Below are 21,686 nucleotides of genomic sequence, written 5' to 3' on the forward strand. Positions count from 1 at the left end.
TCCCCTTGGGTGGAAAAGCCCAGCTCTCCTCTCCCTGTTGGTGTGAGTAAGAAAGGGGCCAAGAGCCAGATAGCAGAACAAGGAAGGCAGGAGAGGGACCCCAAGAGTTCTGAGGAAGGTGCCCTGGTGCAGGAGAAAGAGTGAGCAGTGCACTGGAAGACCACAGTCCTAGAGTGTCAAAGCCTCAGCTTCCTCATCTGGAAAATGGGTCTAAAGACACTGACTCCATCAGCAGCAGGCGGAGCATGTGGAAAGGCTCTGTGCCCCGTGAAGCACTGTGAAACACAGGGTGTTACTTTGGGGATGAGTGTCCTGTCCCCACCTCTGGTCCAAGTCCCCTAAAACTCCCCCACTTCCCTCTGTAGGTGACTCCAGGCTTGGAGAGGGCCCTTCCTTACCGGCGAGGCGGGCGTTGACCTTGTTGTGGCTAGACCAGAGCCAGAGCACGGCGCTGTTCAGACTCTCCACCCGGTGCATGGAGGCCGCCGCCATCTGCTCAAAGTGGCTGGCGCAATCTCGGCAGCCAAAGAAGAAGCGCACGTAGCCCCGGATGGCCTGGAGGACCTCCTGGGCTTTGGCTGCGGGGAGAGGAGACGCTGTTGCGGTCGCGGGGAGTGGGGGGGCCTTTCTGGCTGCCTGCGCCCGCCAGCCCCACCACCGTCCCCTCCACGGGCCCCGAGTCTCCTTGCACACCTGTCCACCTTCCAGAGGTCACTTCAGAGTTGACCCCATCTCCTCCCAAACTCCTAAATCCCAGTTTCCTTTCTCTGCTAATCATCCAGGTCCTTGTCACTGACACTTGGGATAAAGCCCAAACTCGTCAGCAGAACACTTAGGCTCTTTGAGACGTGTCTGGAGAAGCAGGCAGGGGCCAGCCTGCCCACACCCCATCCCCTGCACCCCTCCTTGTGCCCAGCCCACTTTGGGCTTCCTGCTCCTTCAGCCACTGCATCGGGGGTCCCTGCGATCTGGCTCTGCACATCCCCTGCTTTGTCTCCATCTCCCCTCACCCCCTACTCCCTCCCACTGGGCCCTCTGGACTGGCGTCAGTGCCCACCTCTGCAAACTCCCTTCACCTTCCTGCTGACGCTGGGCTCCCCGAAACACGCCCTCTTAAACCCTTTGTCTTTCCCACACCTCATACGTCAGGGCCGGTGGTGGCAGAAGGACCCTCCTTGCTGCTGGTTGCTTCCAAACTCTCTCTGTCCTGTGGCAAACTCCCAGCCCCTCAAAACAGGACCCATGGCCCCCCCACCTCGACCACCCCCCAAGCCATCATTCTTAGCAACTTGAGCACCCTGAAAGCCATGCCTTGCCTTTGTCCTTGGCCCCCTGGGTGCTGCCCTCTCCTGCCCCAGCCTGGCTGCTGCCTGCCCCGCAACTGTGCGCACCGCCTCCTCCCTCCCTGTGCTCGGGGGCCTTACTCCTTCTGTCCTCGGCCTCACTCCTGTAAACATATTCCTTTGTTACTGCAGCACCCACTTCTCCCTTAACGCGGGATCATTCTGACTGGGAAAGACGACTGCAATAAAGACGTCCCTTCTCTGACCCCTGTTACTTCCCCATCATCTCGTTTCTTGCCTCTTGTTCTCCCCTCAGCCCATTCCAGCCAGGCCTTTCTCTCCACGACACAACTGCAACAGCTCTTGCCAGAGAGCCCCGCACCGCCCCCCCCCCCACCCCCGCTTGGCTGAGTACACCCTTCTTCTTCAAACACGGTATTTTGAAATCACAGCGGCTGCTCCTTCTCCATCTCCTTTGCTGGCTCCTGTTCCTCGTCAGAGGCCCAGATGCCACACACCCCAGGGCACAGGCCTCAGTGCTGTCCTCTGCCCGCCCCGTAATGGGCTTGTCCAGTCCTGAGGCTTTACCTATCACCCCCATGCTCATGCCCATGAGATCTGTACCTCTGCCATGGACCTCTCCCCAGAAGCCTGGACTCAACTGTCTACATCTCCGTTCAGACAGCCTCGCGGGCACAGACCACGGAGTCCCCCACCATCTACACACTCCGACCACTGAGCCTTCCCATTTCCCGGCTCACAGAACCACCGTCCACCAGAAGTTCAGGCCCAGCAACTCTGGGGTCTACCCTGGGTCCTGGCTCCTGCATATACTCTCCATCCAGTCCGCCCCGGGCTCCCATCAGCACTACCTTCAAAATTCTCCTAAGTCTGGGGCGCCCGGGTGGCTCAGCCGGTTAAGCGGCCGACTTCGGCTCAGGTCACGATCTCGCGGTCCGTGAGTTCGAGCTCCGCATCGGGCTCTGTGCTGACCGCTCAGAGCCTGGAGCCTGTTTCAGATTCTGTGTCTCCCTCTCTCTCTGTCCCTCCCCTGTTCATGCTCTGTCTCTCTCTGTCTCAAAAATAAACGTTAAAAAAAATTTTTTTTTAAAATACTCCTAAATCTGACCACTTCTTCCACATGCTACCTACCACTCTGGTCTAGGCCACCACCGCCTCTCGGGACTAGCTTCACAACTTCCTGGGGTGGCCCTGCCTCCACCTTGCCCCGCTACAGACCACCCTCCACCCAGCAGTCTCTCTAAAGCATCAGTCGTTGGGGACGCTCCCCTATGAAACTCTCCAGCAGGGTCTCCTGACGCTGAATCAGAAATCCAACCCCTCCTTTGCCGAGACCACCACACGTGCACCTCCTCTACTGCCTCCCCCATCCCAGCCTTTCCCCCTGGCCTTCTTTTGCTGCTGCAAACACGCCAGACGTGTCCTCTGCACCTGCTAGTCCTTGGCCCGTGTTATCGGCAGTATTGTGTCCACTCAAATTCTTATGTCAAAGTCCTAACCTCCAGTATTTCAGAATGTGACTGTATTGGACACAGACTTCAAATTAGATAATTAAAGTAAAATCAGGTCACGAGGGTGGGCCCTCAGCCATTATGACTAGTGTCCCTACAAGAAGAGGAAGTTGGGACGTGGCACACGGTGAAGACCACATGAAGACACAGCGAGAAGAGGGCTTTCTGCCAGCCAAGGAGAGGCCTCAGCAGACACCAACCCTGCTGACACTTTGATCCTGGACTTCCAGAGTCCACAACCGTGAGCAAGTAAGTTTCTGTTGTGTGAGCCCCTCAACATGTAGCACTTTGTTATGGCGGTCAAACGGGCACAGCCTGGAAACCTCTCTTCCCACATTCCCCCAGCTGCCTCCCTCTCACTAGCCAGGGCCCCGTGCAGGGCCGGCTCCTCGGAGAAGCCATCCCCAGCCACCCCAGCCACCCTGTGTAAACATGGCACCCCTCCCTCGCCCTCTTCCACACCACCTAGCTCAGTCTTCTTCAGAGCATTCATCATCACACCTGAGATGATCTATTTGTATGGTCCCTGTTCATCTCCTTCCCCTGGAACATCGGCCCTCCTGAGGCAGGGACTTCCTGCCTGATGCACCACGGTACCCCTCCCGACACAGGGCCCAATGCTTTGAAGGTGCTCTGTAGAGACCGGCTGGCTGGCCGGCTGGCTGCACCCTGGCCACTCCTCGAATCCCTCTGCCTCTGCTCAGCCGTTGGGGTGCTCTTCCTTCCTAGCTCGGCTCCTGTTCACCCATCCATTCTCAGCTTACCTCCTTTTGCCTCTCCTGACAGCATGGAGACTTCCTCCCCCTCCCTGCGCACCCTCATCCCTGGCTCTTGGCCTTGGCACCTTGCAGGGTGGCTCCGCCCCCCTGCCCCACGGAGGGCAGGGATTGTTTCTTTCCCACCTTTGCACCCTCCGGGCTGAGCCAGGGCCCCATATAACCCTCAGCAAACACGGACTGAACTGAATACCTGCCCTTCTGGCTGTCAGGTGTGGCTGCGAGGCAGGGTGGGTGATGGAGGCAGCTGCTCGGTTTGGGGAGGGAACAGGGCAGGAGGAGCAATGTGTTCCCCCAGCTTCCCTCAGAAAATGACATTTCAGTGGGAAACACTAAAACTGTTCAAAGTATGCAGTATTGGCCACGTAGACCAAAACAGACATAGTTACATAGTTCTTTCCTTTACAGGAGTATAAAAAAACAGAACCACACATTTTTCATGAAGGGCTGGAAACAAAGCAAGGTCATGGTTCCAAGAAAGCCGGGAAGAAACCTCATGCTGCTGTTTGCTGGGCACCACCCTGGGGCAGGGGACAGGTCCGGGTGGCTTCTCCAGGTCCTCCCCATTCTGGTTCTACGCTGAGTGCACGCAGCCAGCTGCAAATGCAGAATCTTCTACATCTGGGCCTGAGTGAGGAGGGCAAGGCAGGGCTGGGCTGGGGCACTGGGGGTGCACAGGCCTCGGACTCACCTGCTTCATGCGAGTGGTCTAAATTGTGCCGGGCTGCTTGCACAGTCAGGAAATGAAAGAGGAGCCACAAGGAACATGGAAAGCCCCGGAAATGTGGCTCACTCCCCTGGCAGCCAACCCAGTTCACCTTCTTGACAATCACAGCGCCCTAAGGAACACATACGTGCATGAGAGCATATATGGAGAAGAAAAGGAATGGGATGGGTGGTGAGGAAAGAAGCTTCCAGGAGACTCAAAGGTCAGCACACAACCCTAAGACAAACGAGGTCCCTTTCTTAGTCTCTCATCTCAAAGGTGGCCTTTCCCTTCCACTGGCGACACCCATCAAAGGAGCAGCAGATCTGAAAAGCTGTGACACAGACTGAGTTACATCCTTATTCTAGCCTCAACTTCCCCATCTGTAAAATGAGAAATGAGGGGTCTGGCCTCTGACCTCTGAGGTCCCTTCGAGCCTTGGCATCCTACAAATCTATAAGGCTGTGTGCCTCTGCTGGCTGCCGTGGCCCACCTTTGCAAAGAGCGGAACGCACAGGAGCCCAGAAAGGTGCCCCTGGAGAGGGCCAGAGGGGTCCAATGTGCCTGCGGGCCACAGGGAGCAGTGGCTACAAACTCGCTCATGGCTGGTATCTCACAATTGGACTTGAATCCCAGCCCAATCACCTACCGGCTATGTGATCATAGACAAGTTACACAATCTCTCTTACCCTCAGTTTCCTCATCTGCTAAACAGGGATAATAGCTACCTTCCACTAAAGCTGGGAAGATTAGATGAGCTATGGTGCACGCACACAGCTCTAAGTAGCAGTTTATTCATTACGAATGGAAGGACCCAACCAGAATCCCGGACTCCTGCCCCAGTCCAAGTTGGTGAAGGAGGTTGGAGGCTACAGGGTGAGGCTTCCACTCCCACAGTTACTGAGGATACAAAGAAGGACGTCAGTTGTCCCCAGACTCACCTCCTTCCTGTTGTCCAGGGCAGCTTTAAAGAAACCGTAGGGAATTTTCTTCCTCTGCTGCCTCTTGAGCCAGTCATTCATGGAATGCAGGAAGTTCTGGACTAAGGGCTGGCCAGGGAAGTACTGTGGGGGGCACAAGGGGAAGCTGGGGAGTGAACAGCAATTCCCTCAGAGCCCTGCAGTCCCAGGGAGGATAGGGGGCTAAACAGAAGTGGGCCAAGGCAGTTTCTTGAAATGTCCCCAAGCCACCAGGAAAACATCCTGCCTGAGATGCAAATGTGTGTCCCTCACAACCTCTGCTCTGGGGTACCTGGTGAGGCGAGGGAGGGGCTGGGGAGAGAACAGAGGCTCTAAGTCAAGCTGGGTCCTTGAGGCTCCCTCTCTCAAGGCTGACCCTGACCCCACACTGCCCCTGGGAGGAAGGCTGGGCAGCTGCGTGGCTTCCCAGGGCTGCTGGGCACCTGGGCCACACAGTCCTCTTTGCAGGTGATCTTCTGAGAGACCAGCTGACTTGCTGACTTACTGACTGCTGGGTGAGGCTGGGGAACAGCCTTCCATCTGTATTCCGTAGGATGCCATGGGGACAAGGCGGCCCTGGGGCGCATAGCCAAGATCCAGACCTTGATGGTAACTCCCAAGAGTCTCTGAGGAGCATGAAAAGCTACTCTGACAATAAGTCAGCTGAAATCTCATTAGTATCAGCACTTTAAAGCCACAGGACTCTAGGGAGGAGGACAGATGTGTGTGTGCATGTGCGTGTGCACACACGCACCAGGGGAGGGGGGCAGAAGAGGGGAATGCCAGCAGAGCAAGTCAGATAAAACCACCGAGACACTGGTCAAGAGGACAATGACACTGAGGAAAGTTCGGAGGAAAAAGAAAAAAGAAAGATCACTACACAGAAAAACCTGCCAGAGGACTCAGTCCTGGGAGAAAGCCATTACATATTCCCATCAACCCTCCAGGGCTGGACACGGCCCCTGAGGGAGAAGTGGCCAGAAGAATCTTGTCTTTGACCCACTCCCTCTTGGTCAGCTCACTCGGGCCTCTGGGCTCCCAACATGATTTTACAGCTTTAAGTCAGCGTTTTTCCCTGACCTTTGCCCTTCATCCTGACTTGGACCCTTCCTCCTTCTAAGACCCTGGTGTCAGGAGGAAGGATGAATTAAAGGCTCTGGACTTCAGGGAGTCACCCTCTGGCTGGAGCAGGAAACGCTGGTGACCGCACGCCACCCAGTGGCCAGTCCCACCAGCTGCTTACAGGAAGGAGCAGGGACGTCGTTGGGGAGGGACCCAAGGCTCTGGCTTCAGGCTGTGACAGCACCACACAAGCACAAGACTGAGCCAGGTGGGCCTGAGGCCAGGACTGGGTGAGGTGGGGACTGGGGAGGTGGGGCTGGCAAGCAGTTCCCGATGGGGAGGCACAGATCACCCCCAGCGGCAGCCCCAGCTGCCCACAGACCTGTACCAAGAAGAAGCAGACCTGGCACTCAGGAGCTGAGGGTAGCTGAGTCAGCAGTCAGGCTCAGCAGGAGACCAGAGACCGCATCTGACTCAGCAGTCCTCGGCAGCCCAGAGCCTCGGATTTTAAGTAGGGCAGCACTGGAGTGGATCTGGAACCAGACAGAAGGATGCAGGGAGGGAGGGGTAGCCAGCTACAGAGGGAAGAGAGACAAAGGAGACTGGGGCCCTACTCACCTGGGCCAGCACTGCCATGAACTTTTTCAGGGCCACCAGGCGCTGCCCTTCCAGAACAGAGAACTTGCCCACTTCTACCCGCAGGATGTAGTGCAGTGCAGATTCCAGGTCAGCCATGTAGATCTTGGAGCTAAGGACCCAGGAGGACGCAGAGAGAGAGAGAGAGAGAGAGGTGTTAGCCATAGGGCAGCGGCTGGGGACGAGTGCCCAGGGCTAAAGAGAGAGAAGGGGAGGGCCATCTCTGATGGTCACAGAGTCTTGTAAGTTAGCACCAGGCTCTGCCACTGACCAGCTCTGTGACCCTGAGTATATGACTTAACTTCTCTGAGCCTCAATTCCTCATTTATTATCACAAGTAAATAATAAATTGCTCACGGGTAGGTTGCTAAGAGGATGAAACAAAAGCACAAAGGTAAACCCCTCAGCAACTCCTGGCACAGAGTAGGGGATCCCCCTCTGCAGGCTCAGAGCCAGTCTCACCCATGACTCCTTAAAGGTGCTTTAGTCAGGCTGCTGGTGGAAGGCTGAGCTTCATTCTCTGTTCTGAACAAAGACCCCTAAGGGACAGACAGACCAATAAAAAGCTGGGTCCTCTCAGAAAGACCAAGGGTTTGGCTGCCCACCAAGTCAGGGCACAGCGGGGACTCAGGGGATAGGAGGAGAAGCGGTGTGTGTTTTTATTTTGGGGCTGACATCCTCGTAGCTGCCAGACCTTGGTAGCAGGTGGGGCTCCCTCTCACACCTCTTGGGCTGACCCCAGCCCCAGCGGAAGGGCTTCAGGCTCCATGCTCACCGTTCCCCCCTGCGCCCATCACGCTCACTTGGGGCCCGGGCTTGGGGTTCTGAAGCAAAGGGCTCCTTGTGTGTTGGCTGCTTCTCTACCCCTGCTTCCTGAGGCCTGGGTTCTGGCCTCAGATCTACAGTGAGCTAGCTCTGGGAGGTGGGGCAACTACCATCTACCTCTCTGGGGCCTCAGTGACCTCACCTGTAAAATGGACTGATGGTTCCTGCCGCACCTACCACCTCAGGTTGCAGGGAACCAGCAAGGTGAGCTAACTGGGGTGAGCCTGTGACCACCTGTGCTTCACGCTCGTGGCAGAGTCCCTCTCTGTGCTCCTGGGCCTCAGTACCTCACCATTCCCGTGGTCTGCCTCAAGAAGTGGCCCGTGACTGAAGGGAGATAATGTATTGGAAGGTGCCCAGCAGTTTGGCACACCAGGCCAGTATGTGTCAGCTATTATAATATGAATGAATTGAATCACCATAATTTGAATGACCATAACGACCATTCATTCCCACCTCTCAGTCTCTCTTTCCTTCTTACCTGATTTACTAAAAATCTCTCCATTAGTGCTTTCGACCCTTAAAGTCCCTCATGCTGGGATGCAAAATCCTCTGGAAATCAGATGACCTTTCCCCGAGTTGTCTCGTACAGTCCCCTGTACTGTAGGTGCAAACCACCTTCCTGATGCAGCTCTGGGCTCCCTGGTCAGCCATTTCCACCTGGTAAACTGCTGGGTGCCCGTGCAAGAGGTTTATAGCCTCATTTGCCCAACAAGCAAGAATTCTACTCCAAGAGCAACTTCCTCATGGTTACAACTGTGCACAAAGATATAGGCTACCTCAAAAGGTAGTGAGCTCCCCAGCACCAGAGGCATTCAAATGAGGTCAGTGTCCTCCTAGAATGGAAAGTAAACTCTCTGTGGGAAGGAGCTGCACATCTGGGCATACCTGTGGTACCGTGCCTAGCCTGTAGCAGGTACTCAAAAGTACCTGCTGAAGAAATAGTTGCTTGGGTAGGAAGCTGGCTGGAAGGCCACAGATTATCCTTCTAAGCTGGTTCTACTTGTTCTTGAATGGCATTAAGCTCAAGGAATGTGGGCATAGAAAAGTATTCATTCTATCATGAAGGATACAAGTAAATGCTGTTTGGCAGCCGCCACAGTCAGCAGACGCAGGGCTGGTCACCAGTTCACTGCTGCTGCTCCCACACATCTGAGACTCTCCTGCATGGCCGGAGAGGGGGGCGGTGCCCAAAGGCCAAGGTCAGCCCTCGGGGGTCTGGGACTGGAAAGGCACGTGCTAAGCTCAAGACAAGGAACGGAATGTGGTAGGAGGCAGGGGGTCTGTGATCAGAGGTAAGGCTGGGGTGAGGGAAGGGCTCAGGGAAGTAGGCGTGGCCTTACCGATCTGCGACCTTCCACACAGTGGGAGCTGCTGTGTGAGCTGTTTTGGGCGCAACCGTGGTCGGGACAGCCTCCCTGGTGGTCCTGGAGAACTTCTGCAGGTACGCGGTGTAGAAGGACCTGGATTCCTTAAGTCTGCGAGGGAAGAAAGCACAGAGGAGAGGCAGTGAGTCTGGAGAAGCAGACCCCAGGGCGAACTCCTGCCTGGAGAGGAGGTAGGTGGCTCACTTGACAGAAATGTTAATTAAGAAATATTTGAATCTGGTTGGGTCTTACCCTCCGCGAGCTCAAAATCAAGGCACCCATGCCTCACTTCGGCCTTTCTTTCTTTTTTTTAAAAAAAAATTTTTTTTTTTAATGTTTTATTTATTTTTGAGACAGAGAGAGACAGAACATGAACGGGGGAGGGGCAGAGAGGGAGGGAGACACAGAATTGGAAGCAGGCTCCAGGCTCCGAGCCATCAGCCCAGAGCCCGACGCGGGGCTCCAACTCACGGACCGCGAGATCGTGACCTGGCTGAAGTCGGACGCTTAACCGACTGAGCCACCCAGGCGCCCCTCACTTTGGCCTTTTTATCCACTGCTCATGCAATGGAAAGTTTCGTGGACACCAGTCTGATGTCAAAACCCCATCTGGAAAAGCAGCGGGGCCCGAGAAGGTCTCAACCTGGCCCGGAGAGGCTGTGGGATGGAGCACGCGGAGGAGCAGGTAGGGTCCGCGGGGCTGCTGCTAATTCCGCCGTGGACAGGACGGCTGGGTCTGACTCCCCTCCCCAGAGACCGAGGAAGCTGCCTGCTCACAAGCTGGCTCTGAGATACCAGAGGGGACATGAGTCCCCAAGAAAGTCACCGCAGTGTGATACACGGCTTTTCAAAAACAGGTAGTAACGACAACAACAAAAACGCTACAATCCTCAAATCCTTCTACAATCCTTTTGACTGCTTTCCCTCTTCTGACAGAGTCCTTGAGGGCAGGCGACACCTCCCGGTCACGGCCACCTGGAGGGAGGGTGTGAAGACCAGCCACAGCATGACGGGACACCCCAGGGGAGCTGGCATCAGGAAGCCCTGCTTCCCACTCTGCCGTCCTGGCCCGATGTTTATCGATGAACAGATGGCTCCGGAGCAGCGTCGTCACAAACAATTTTCCCCTCCACCAGCTCCAAGTAGGGAAACAATGCCTCCTCTCCCCACCAGGACTGGCACTTTCTGTCCCTCCTGTCCCCCTACAGACATCAGGCTTCCCTCCCCCAGGAGAACTCTCTGACAAGGCCTGGCCCGGTGCTATCTAGCGACTGGGGCCGGCAAGGGCGCGTGGCCGCCCTGCCCAGCCTCCAGGCGGGATGGCACTAATGGGCCCGCAGAGCAGCTCGCTGGGTACCTTGGGCAAGTCTCGAGCCCCCTGGCCCTCGAGTTCCTGCCTGCAGAGCCAGGCTACATCAATCATCTACCCAGGGGGGCATCGAGGCACCATCTGGCGCCATTTAACGGGACATTCAGCAGCAGGAGCCTGACAGAGGGCCACGGCTGGCCTGATTGTTTTCTCTTGGCATTTTGGAACTGGCTATTGTCTAGCTCCTAATGAACTTTTCTGCAATTAGAAAACTAAAGGGAGGGAGGGTCAGGCATATCTGAGAGCTTGCCAGGCCCGCAGCCTGCCAACGAGTCTGTGGACAGAGGAGAATGAGGAGTGGGGCCAGGGCTACGGTGGCGACGGTGCGGAAGCACGGAGGGTGAGGGGGCCAGGAGCCTGAGGCAGGACTGCTGAGCTGGGGGCCAGGGGCTATGTTCCTGGCACTGCCCACCCCCGCAGGCAGACGGCTGCTTCTCCTGCACAGGGAGCTCCCTGCCTGTCTCGGAGGGAGCTCCTCAGAAGAAGGGCAGGAGAAAGAACTTGTCAGCCCCAGTTAAGAGGCCAGAAGCCCCTCCCGGCAGGAAGAAACAGCACAGGGAGAGAGGAGGGAGGGGACAGAGAGGCACTGCACTCACACGTGGACCCGGGAGGCAGAGCCATTCCGAAACAGCAAGTAGCAAGATGGGAAGTCGGTGACCCCAAACTTGCTCACCACATCACCCTCCGTGTTCAGGACCCTGCGCACCGCTATGCCATGGTGCTGGGACAGGTCCAGAGTCACCTGCAGAGACAGACAGATAGACGTGTTGGGGGCGGGGTCCAGTCACTGGGCAGAAGGAGCCCTGGGTGGGTGCCTGGTGGCAGCCACGCTCCACCCAGACTCTAAACCTTTCAGAGAGTGGACCAGGGTGCTGAGTGAGTCTCATGCCACCAACCGCATCTATGCCACAGGGGACAAGAATCAAGCACTGCCCAGGAGAAGGGGCCTTGGAACTGTGCACACCACACACCTTGAATTTCCTAGAGCAGTCCAATTGAATATCATTTTCTTTCCAATGAAAGCAATCTGTAGAAGGCATGATAAAATGTGGTTTCATTTTTATTCTCATATTTATAAGGCTTTCTATCTATGTTCCGAATCAGAAAACATACTTAATAGGATTTTAATTTTAGAAAGAAATAAGGGAAAAATAATATTAGCTAATGTTTATAGAGTAGGTATTATGCACTGTATATATATTGTTTCATTTAATCTTCAAAATAATACTATGAAACAGGAACTATTGTTAGGAGGCCAAGCCAGTAGGCACAGTATACTATGGCTACCTGGGTGTGCATCCTGGCCCCACTGGCCTAAACCTCCCCCCAACTCAATTTCCTTACTTGCAAAACTGGAGTAACAATTGGATTATTAACAAAATTGGAATCGTAACAGCAACTAGTGCATAGTAGGTACATAAGTGTTCATTAAAAAAATAAATGCCTATTGCAAATGAAAAACCTGAGGCTTAGAAGTGAAATCGAGTGTCTAGGTCATACAGTTAGCAAGAGCCTGAATTGGGCAACAAATCCAGTTCAGTTTGGCTCCAGAGCCTGGGCTCTTGGTCACTGTGCCTTCCTGCTTTTCAAACTAACCATCCTCTGCGTGGACACGGCCCCAGACTCACTCAGTCCACAGGGGTCCCTGCTCCTGGTTTCCCAGGGGGCTAGGGGGTGGGCAGCAGGGTCCCTGCAACTCCTGAGGAGAAAAGCTGATTCCAATGAACATTTATCAGTCACTTCCTCATGACAGGCATGCCCCCAGGCCTGGACTGGGACCCCAGAAGGGTCAGGCAGTCCTTCAGCAAAACTCTGTGCCCCCTCCCCACCTCCCTCTGTTTCCCCTCTTGGTGCTCCGAGGCCTAGAGGCACCCCAGAGCCCTGTCGACTGTGCTTGCTGAGTTTCGGGAGGAAAGCCATTCAGAGTCAACAGTGGTGTTTAATTTCATTCCCACTTTCATGCCTCTTCTACATCCCTGGCCTGCCTTGCACCTTCACCCGTGCCCTGGCCTGTCATCCACCTCTGCACCTGGGAAAAGCTCACCAGTGGTCTAGAGGAGTCTGTGTGCCAGTGGCAGAATGCAGAGCTCTCTGCATCAGGCCAGGGGCATGGATCTTTAAAAGGCACTATTCTGTGCCAGCTACCCACCCAGGTCCATTACCTAAACTGCCTCATTGAACTGTCCCAGCAATACTCTGAGGAAAGGTAATTATCACTGCTTTATAGATGGAAATGGGGCTCCAGGAAGCTAACTCACTTGATCACAGATCATCACGAAATGGGAAGTCAAACCTGCCTGTTCTGTAACCTGCCTCATCTGGTAAGGGATCTCACTTCCTAATGAGGCACTGCATGAGCTTTGATGTCCCCTCCCCCCACTCAAGTTTTCTACTCCCGTTCTTGGGGGGGGAGCGGGGGGAGGTGGGCAGGCTCACAGACCTGGCTTAAAGCCGTACTCCACCAATTCACTGGCCAGGGGATCTTCAACGTGTTACCTGATTATCTACCTTAACTTTGAAGATTAGCGACTATGTGTGCCAGCATTCAATGGACAACAGGTGATATATGTGCGGTTTCAATGAGGGACATGAAAACAGACATAAAGGTTTTCAAATAGAAAGGCCCGGCTCCCACACTTCCCGTGTCCCCCAGCAGGGGTCAGGCCAGTGCTGAGCTAAGAAGTGCACGTGACCGACACCCTAGAATTCCGGGGGACAGCTCTGTCCTTGAGCTCACTGGGCTCCTCAGGAGTTGCAGGGACCCTGGGGGCAGCTCACCTCTCTACCCAGATAGGAGCCTGCCTTTTCAAAGATCAGGGCCAGGTATTCTTCGTCGTCTCTTGCAAAAAAGCCATCAATCTCCTCCAGCCTGCAAGAGACAACATTGGCAGTGACCATCCACAGCCAGTGACAATAAAGCGGAGCTGCTGGGGACACAGGCGCGGCAGGCATAGCACTGCAGGCACAGCCACACAAACTCCTCCTCTGTTTCCACAGGGGGCTCCATGGCGGTCTCCCCCTGCCAGCCCTCCCCTCTGGGGGAGTAAAGCCAAACCCTCAGTCTCAGAGCATGCTGCCTCTGCTACCTCACACTGGCTCTCCATTGTGCCCACCTTATTGACTTGTTTTTTCAAATGTTTATTTTTGAGAGAGAGAGAGAGAGAGCGAGCATGAGAGTGTGCAGGGGAGGGGCAGAGAGAGAGAGGGAGAGAGAGAAGCAGGCTCCACACTGTTGGTGCAGAGCCTGATGTGGGGCTCGATCCCACAAACTATGAGATTGTGACCTGAGCTCCAATCAAGAGTCGGGTGCGGAACCGACGGAGCCACCCAGGTGCCCCTTGATTTGTTTTTTGATGCTGTCTCTTAAAAATCTGGGGTGATTATGAGGTGGTCTAGGGAGCAGGAAGTGGGTGGGGGAGGGATGCTTTGACACTAGTCGTCTTTATGTTCTGGGTAAGGCCCAGGCTTAGCGAATATGGTTTTTATTTGTCCCCTAAGGACCAGTGTTTAGAACCATTCAGATATGAGACTTGGTCTTGGTGGTGGCAAGTCATTAACAACTGGGAGACCCGCTTTCCCTCCCCTGGAGCAGGCCTGACAAGGGAATTAAAGAACCAAAGTCCTGGGTGCAGGAGACCTTAGAAGCCATCTAATCCAACCTCCTTATTTTAATTTGAAGAGACTGAGACCCAGAACAAAGGCAGAAATTAGTAAGAAGGTAAATGTTATGATCACCTCAAATCAGAGAATTAAGCTCCAAACGGTTTTAGAAACTCAAAGTTTCAGCAGAAAATAATTGCACAAAAATGATCTGTTTCTTCATTCCAATTAAAGACGGCACATTGTCACACATGCTTAAGAGGCCAACACGTAAGAGGGCACTGGGAGACTGCATCTTTTTATCCCTAACCTGATGACCTATTTCCCTCTACTGGATCCAATGACACATGTGGCATGATCACATCCAAATGGAACACACAAAATGGGGCCAACGCTGGAGCCCAGCCCAGTGACAATACAAAAGGATGTGCTAGAGAGGTGGGGGCTAGAGTGAACTCCAACGGGGGAATGGAAAGAGGAGCTGTGGACCCTGACAGCCTCTCAGACCCCTTCGCCAGACCTCCCTTCGGCTGGCAGAAGAGCAACATGGCGGCCAACGCCCCCCAGCCCATCCATTCCCACTCAGACTTCTGGAAGAGGCAGCTCACCTTTCATCACACATCTCTGCCTCCTTCCTAAAGCTCTTTAGAAGGGCCACTTTGAGGGAGTTGGCAGGTGTGTCTGATTTGCTGCTTTTGAGATCCCTTGGGACTGAAAATGCACCATGAGGGATGTGTGGGCCTAAGACAGACAGACACGGTCACTGGGAAATGTAAGTAAGGAACAGGCTGGCTGGCTGTTTCCTGGAGAGATGGAATCACGCTGTGCAGCCCCAAACCACACCTGACTAATGCTGGGTCCAGGATCTCTGTGGGGCCCTCCGGGAGGATGGACAATTGGGGAAGATTATAAAAAGTCACCGTGGGTTGACTGACGCTTAGAAGCCCAATCTCTTGGCAGGGCTATGGCTTTGAAGAACATCATTAAATCAACGTGGAGGGCCTGGAGCACCAGCGCCTGTCTCACGAGGCCTTCTCAGCCCCTGGAACCTTCATTGTGCTCTAAGGCTGGGCTCCCTCCAGCAGTGCCTGCTGGTATTTGGATTTGTTCCTTCTTGGCAGGAGTCCCTGAGGTGGGCACTATCCGGTCTCAAGAGCTTATCTGGGAGGGCGGGACCCAGTGTCCTCAATTTACCCTCTGTAGGAGAGCTAAAGCAGTACACTGTGTACCTGCCTCTCCTAGAACAGACAATCCTGGAAGCCTGCCTGGCAGGCAGATAAGGGCCACCAGCCACCATGCCTGATGCTCTGTGGCACAACAGTCACACGCCCCACCCCCCAGTCACAGCCGCTGCTCAGAAAGACAACCACTCTCCTTTTACAGGAAGGGTTCCCTTTTCCTCTGAGCCTATCTTCTTCCTCCCCCCGCCCACTCTCTCGGTGCCCCCTCCAGGTTAGCTCATGTGAAAAGATCACGAGGACAGGTTATGAAAAGCAGCAGCAGGTATGACCTGGAGAACCCCTGCCCATCTCTTCCTTTCTGCCCGGCAAGACAGGCCTTTGCACCTGTCAGCCCCACGAAGCCAGGGCTGCTCGGGGAGGACTCCAGCAACAGGGTACCTTCTACCAGCTGCTCCAGAGTGGCTCCAGCCTACAGAGGTGTCTGCCCCAAAGACACAGGCCTTCATTTCCCCTGCCCAGCTGTCCCCACTGCCCTCTTGCTCCCAGGCCTGTGATCCTGGCCCACGCTGCACCAAATCTGCTCCACCCTGAATACCTGGCAGGCTCCAGTGGGGGGCAGGCAGGGGGCCACGTGTCTCTATGGGACTCGAGGGCGTCGATGAGCCTCTTCCGCAGCGTCTCCACATCAGCACCAGCCACTGGATGAAGACGGACATGGTGGGGGGGGGGGGGGGCATGAGGAGGGGAGGAGAATGAATCCCGGCACCCTTGTCGGCTTCACTGAAACAAAGGGCCCAGGGCACAGGCTAGTTCTGAGAGAAACAGAGCATGGCTCAGTCCTTAGCAGTGGGGGTGGGGTCTTCTTCTGTGGCCCTAAGTTATGCAAGGAGACCCATCTCTTAGGGGACAGGAAAGAGTCCTTCAGACCTGGGACCCATGAGGGTTTTCCCCGGAGGCTAGCTGGTCTGTCCCTCTGGATGCCAACCCCATTTTGATAGGAAGAGTTAGCCTGGATACACTGTGACCCTCCCCTCTTCCCAGGACCCTGAACGAGCCAAATCAGAAGGGTTTCTTCAGCCTCCTTTCCCTGAAGGCATCTTCCAGGCTGGCTGGGAAGGCCACACAAGAAACCACAAACTCCAATTTCACCTGGGAAACTCTTCACCCAGGAGACCCTGCCGGGCTCTCCTCACCTCAGTGGAAACCCAGCAGAAAGAAAAAGAGAAAGACCATGGACAACTGGACCCAGGACACCTACCTGGCAGTGCTGTTCCTGAGCCGTTCTTGGTGAAGGCCTTAAAGAACTGGAAGCAAACACACAGGCGAGAGTCAGTAACACACGGAGCTAAGACCACATCAGCCAGATGCTGTTGTGCCAGATGGATCCGTGTCTAAGACCCTCTACTTACTCAAGGGGGTTAATTTGGGAAAATTACTTAACTTTTGTGAGCCTCAGTTTCCTCATCTGTAAAGGAGAACAGGACGGTTTCTGCCCCTGGGGCTGGACACGGATTCCTGTCTTCCCCGTCTCCATACCCAATCCCTACCCCACAGCTCTGATGCACCCAGGGACGCACAATACTAGAGGCAGACGGTCTCCCTAAGCACCGGCACCCAGCACACCGTGACTGGAAAATATCCGCTGCATGGATGAAAGGATGAGGCAAACCCAACCGAGAAAACAAAGTCACGTCATACTTCCCCCAGAAAATGTAAGCGACCCTCTGAGGCAGTCTGTCCTTAGAGGCTGGTGTCTGTCTGTCCACTGAGAACTCCCAGCCTGGCACAGCAGACACTCCACGAGGGGAGGGGTCTCCAGTTCAGGTCCTGTTGAAGGGTGGGCCCAAGCCCCTGAAGAAACAAGTCTTGTTACAGACAGGCCAATTTAATTCACCACTTCGTCCTCTTTTCCCATTTACGCGAATGACACTCCAGCCTCAGTGTGGAGCGAGAATGACCTCCTTGGGCAAGAGGACAGAGAGAACAGAGGACAATTCCTCAGGACATGGGCCTCTGTGTAAGTGGCAAGACCACTGGCAGGGCTCTGGCCTGTGCTCTCCCGGGCTCAGGAGGGAACAAAGTTCAGTTGTCTTGACAGACAGACAGCTACCTAAAGGCCTGTGAGAGTCTGCTGGCCAGGAAGAGGCCTCTTCCTGAGGTCCTCCGGGGCCACCTGTAGCTTTCTTTGGGCCTCTGCCCGCAACAGTACGGCCATCCGGCCTTATTCCAAGCTGGTGGTTGAGTACGGGGCCTGCGGTCTACCAGACCTGGATTCTGCTACTCTTGCGGTGTGACCTTGGGCAATCCATTAGCCCCCCTCTCCCTTCTCATCTTTAAGATGAGATGACACCATCCACCTTGAAGATTTGCTGTGAGGAGTCAAAGATAACATATCTAAGTGCTTGTGTCTGATGCATACAGTAAGGAACGAATAAGTGTTAACTGCATGATTACTACCATCCCCTTCCCTTGTTCCACCTCTTAAACACTAGGAAACACTGACCAGCTAGCATTTGTTTATTCCAGCCATTTGTAGGCGGAAAACTAACAGGCCACCTGCCCACCCTCCCACATGAGGAACCACAAAGATGCACAGAAGCCACCCACCTCTTCCCATCTACAACCTTCTCCTGTTCCCTCTGACCTCACCTGGCTCCTACTCCTGCTAACTGCTTTATCCTCTTTCTTTCTAGACCATTAATATGAACTTTTATTCTAGGTGAAAACCATCCACAGATACACGCCACATATATTTATTTTTATTTTTCATTTTTAAATGTTTATTTTTGAGAGAGAGACAGACAGAGAGACAGACTGTGAGTGGGGAAAAGGAAGACAGAGAGGGAGACAGAGAATCCGAAGCAGGCTCCAGGCTCTGAGCTGTCAGCACAGGGCCTGATGCGGAGCTTGAACTCATGAAATGTGAGATCATGACCTGAGCCAAAGTTGGACGCTTAACCGACTGAGCCACCCAGGCGCCCTGCCACATATATGTATGATAATGTTCTTTGCAGTTATTGAACAAATTCTGAGTGAAATTATACGTTATCCTAACACTTGTAAGAACAATCACAAAGTTCCTGAATTGCGATGGGATCGAGTAGAGAAAGCATGTTAAGGCATTTATGGACCGTCACTGCTACGGGTGTTTTCAGTCATGAGAAGCAGTGTGGCAACTTGTCTTCATCAACCACCAGGTCACCCAGGTCTGAGCAGGTGCTTTATTAAAAGGGGCTGGCATGTTACCTCCATCAAAAGGCACCCTCCCTGGACCCCAGCGGAGACTTCTAAAGGCCCCGGCCATGGGCAGCAGGGAGTGAGACAGGAGCCCCAGCAAGACTGACCCAGGGGAATGCAGGGACCCAAGACACACCCCCAGGAAGACCTCCCACGTCCCTCCACGTGCCCCTGTGCTACTACACAGCCTTCCCTTCTGTCCTCAGATGCCCATCTACCTTCCAGAACAATGTCGCCACTGGGGCTCCAGCTCCCAACTTCATGCTCTTAAGAACTTTTTCTGATCAATTCATCTCTTTCCCCTTTTCTGCCAGCAACTTCCCTAAGCCTACAAATAGACTCCAATCCTCCTAATTTTTTTTTTTAAAAAAGGGCAGGAAGGGAAGTGGGATGAGAATAGAGAGACACCCTCCTTCCTCCTCCAGTTACTGCATTTCCCGTTTTCCTAGCACTGCCAAATTTCCCAAAGCAGGGTCCGCTCTCCCTCTCCGGCTGCCCCCTCACTTCACTCCCATGCCCCCTCACTTCACTCCCATGCTGTGGCCTGTGGCCTGTGCCCCCACTGCTCAGCTGACCCCTTTGGCCAATCCAATGACCTCTCCAGCGCCTCCTTGCTTCCTCTGCAGTGTCTGCTTTGCCCCCATGGCCAGGTTTTGCCATTTTTTTGTACCATATATTCCTGACATTCTCCTCGTTGGCCTTCACATTGCCATCTCCCTTGATTTGCGTGACACCGACCAGGCCTTCTTCGCCATTTCACAGCCTTCCCTTCACCCTTGTCCTAGCCTCGCCCTGGACTCCTCTCTCGCGTCCCCTGCCCCCACCATCTCCTGTACCCAGTCTCTAGCCATGCATCAGCTCTTGACACTCTTCTGTTTAAAAAGCCCTGGGAAAGGGGCACCTGGGTGGCTTAGTCTGTTAAGCGTCCGACTTCAGCTCAGGTCACGATCTCATGGTTTGTGAGTTCGAGCCCCTCATCGGGCTCTGTGCTGACAGCGCAGAGCCTGGAGCCTGCTTCGGATTCTGTGTCTCCCTCTCTCTCTGCCGCTTGCCTGCTCACACCCTGTCCCTCAAAAATAAACAAACATTAAAAAAAATTTTTTTTTATAAAAAGCCCTGGGAGGCATCGTCAAAAACAAGGAGGTTAATCCATGCTTTTGGACAAAGGAGCAAATGAATGAGTGAATAAGCCTACTGTTTGCCTCCCTTGCCAATGTCATCTACTTGGTCTAAATGATTTGCAATCTGAACCCTCTGTCCAGGTCCTCACCTGTCCTAGACTTCCGTTTCCTCCTGGTGCCCTCCACCCAGGTGCTACCCCTCCCCCAACTCTCTAAGTCACCCCTCCCCCAACTTGTTTCTCCATTTATGTTGCTTATTTCATCCCATGCTCATCCTTCTCCCCCCATTATCCAGACCAGCACCTCGTCCTCCCCCTAACCCCATCAGCCAGTCAGAGGACAAGTTCTGTGAATGTGACCTTTGTGATTCTTCACCAGTCGTCTGGGCCAGTTGCCCTTGTCCAGACCAGGGCTTACCACCTATTTCCTGGCCTAATGCAACAGTTGTCACCTGTCCCTCTGTGAGCTCAGACATTTTCATCTACTCAATTTTTGCATTCTCCAACTCTGTTCCTCGTTGCCCCTTTGCTTAGTGGCACAGTTCCGGTCTGATCATGTCATTCTCCTGCAAATCTCTCCCCTGATTCCCCACTACCAACGAATAATGGCTAAACTCACTGGGTCCGAGGCCTTCTAGGACCTGACCCAAACTTACCCCCACTGTCCCCTTTCCCTACACTTCAGCTATGACAGGCCTGAAACCGGAACTTTCTCTGGACTGTAGAGGACTGTACTCTGGCACCTCTGCAAGCCCCACGGTGTCGAGAACATGGAAGTTCCCAGAAGGCATCTGTTCAGCTGAGCAGAGAACCTCTGCCCTTTGATCATCTTAGATGCTCATGTGAAAATCATATTAAAATCTAGTCAGGGCACATTTTTGTCCTCCTATTAAAATGCATCCTACTTAAGTCAGCTGTTCGAGGAGGCGTGTGCCCTCCCCAAGGGAAACCACCACAACTCTTGGAAACAGGTAATTAAGATGTCAGCAGTGAGTTTTCTTTCTTCCAGGAGCAGTCGGCACCCGGTCCCTTTCCTCCCGCCACTTCACGCAGGACCCTTCCCCAACTCTGCGCCCCTGGAAGACCTCCCCATCTCCCCAAAGGCAGGAGACCAAGGGGCAGCAGGTGGGTCTTTACCAATCTGTCAAGAAGCAACACCAATATCAAGAGTAACTGCCTTTCTAGGGGTCAAATAAGGCTGAATGGAAAGCATACTTTCCAGTGGTGACCATCGATAACACTGGATCCAAGCTTTTAAGGCAAGTTTCAAGGAAAATGACCCGGTCTCCAAATATCTTATGGTGATCCCAGGAGGATCCATATGCCTAACCATTGCTATGTTGGGGCCTGACTGTGGAGGGGACCACAAGAGAGCAGGTGACTGCTGACTGGGGGCTCATATCCTTCTTCCTGAGAGAGCCAGGAGTCCCCCTCCCTGACACCCCACCCTCTTGCAAGTGCCACATAAGGTAACAGCCCAGCCTCTGTGCCCCTACAGGCCGTCCACACTCCCAGCCTTGAACTCAGGGACCTGCCATTCCTGGGCCCCACCACCCTGCCTCAGCCCTGCCCAGGAGCCTCTGCTCCAGCCAGACCAGTCTTCTCAACATGTCACACGGTTCTGCCCACACAGGGCCTCTGCTCTTACCTCCTCCTCTGGCCGCATTCCTCTTCTCCTAGCCAAAGCCCACACGTCCTTCAATACCAAGTGGAAGTCCCCTTCTTCCATGAAACCTCTCTGATGTGTTAGGGAGAGGGCTCAGGGAGCCCAGGCGATTCTTCTGGCGTTCACTGCCCACTACCTAGCTGCTGAGTTCTCTGTGTCTCCCCCACGATGGTGAGCACAGCGCAGTGCGCCCAGCAAACATTCACTCAAGGGCTGCTGATGGAAGGACTGCCTTAAATGCAGCGCCCACAGAGGAGCCATCGTGAGCTCCACAGGATGATTTAGGAAGGAGGCCGGACGATGGGAAGGAAGCCAAGTAACATTTACTGAACTCCACGTGATACTCCACAATGCTGTGGCACTCTCA

At 54.2% G+C, this 21,686-nt stretch overlaps 1 protein-coding gene across 1 annotated transcript in view; it reads right to left on the bottom strand.

The window, feature by feature from the left end:
- The window catches only part of QSOX1 (quiescin sulfhydryl oxidase 1), a 35,517-nt gene that overhangs the window by 3,384 nt on the left and 10,447 nt on the right, over positions 1-21,686 (bottom strand). Inside the window, exons 3-11 of the mRNA XM_060643814.2 lie at positions 16,555-16,600; positions 15,892-15,994; positions 13,294-13,384; positions 11,112-11,257; positions 9,123-9,257; positions 6,937-7,066; positions 5,239-5,361; positions 4,283-4,430; positions 399-578 (exon numbers count right to left, since the gene is read on the bottom strand). Coding sequence (XP_060499797.1) covers positions 399-578; positions 4,283-4,430; positions 5,239-5,361; positions 6,937-7,066; positions 9,123-9,257; positions 11,112-11,257; positions 13,294-13,384; positions 15,892-15,994; positions 16,555-16,600 — 1,102 coding nt within the window. The remainder of the gene's footprint in view (positions 1-398; positions 579-4,282; positions 4,431-5,238; positions 5,362-6,936; positions 7,067-9,122; positions 9,258-11,111; positions 11,258-13,293; positions 13,385-15,891; positions 15,995-16,554; positions 16,601-21,686) is intronic.

The sequence above is a fragment of the Panthera onca genome, chromosome F1 (assembly GCF_046562875.1).
Source record: "Panthera onca isolate mPanOnc1 chromosome F1, mPanOnc1 haplotype 2, whole genome shotgun sequence".
Taxonomy (NCBI): domain Eukaryota; kingdom Metazoa; phylum Chordata; class Mammalia; order Carnivora; family Felidae; genus Panthera; species Panthera onca.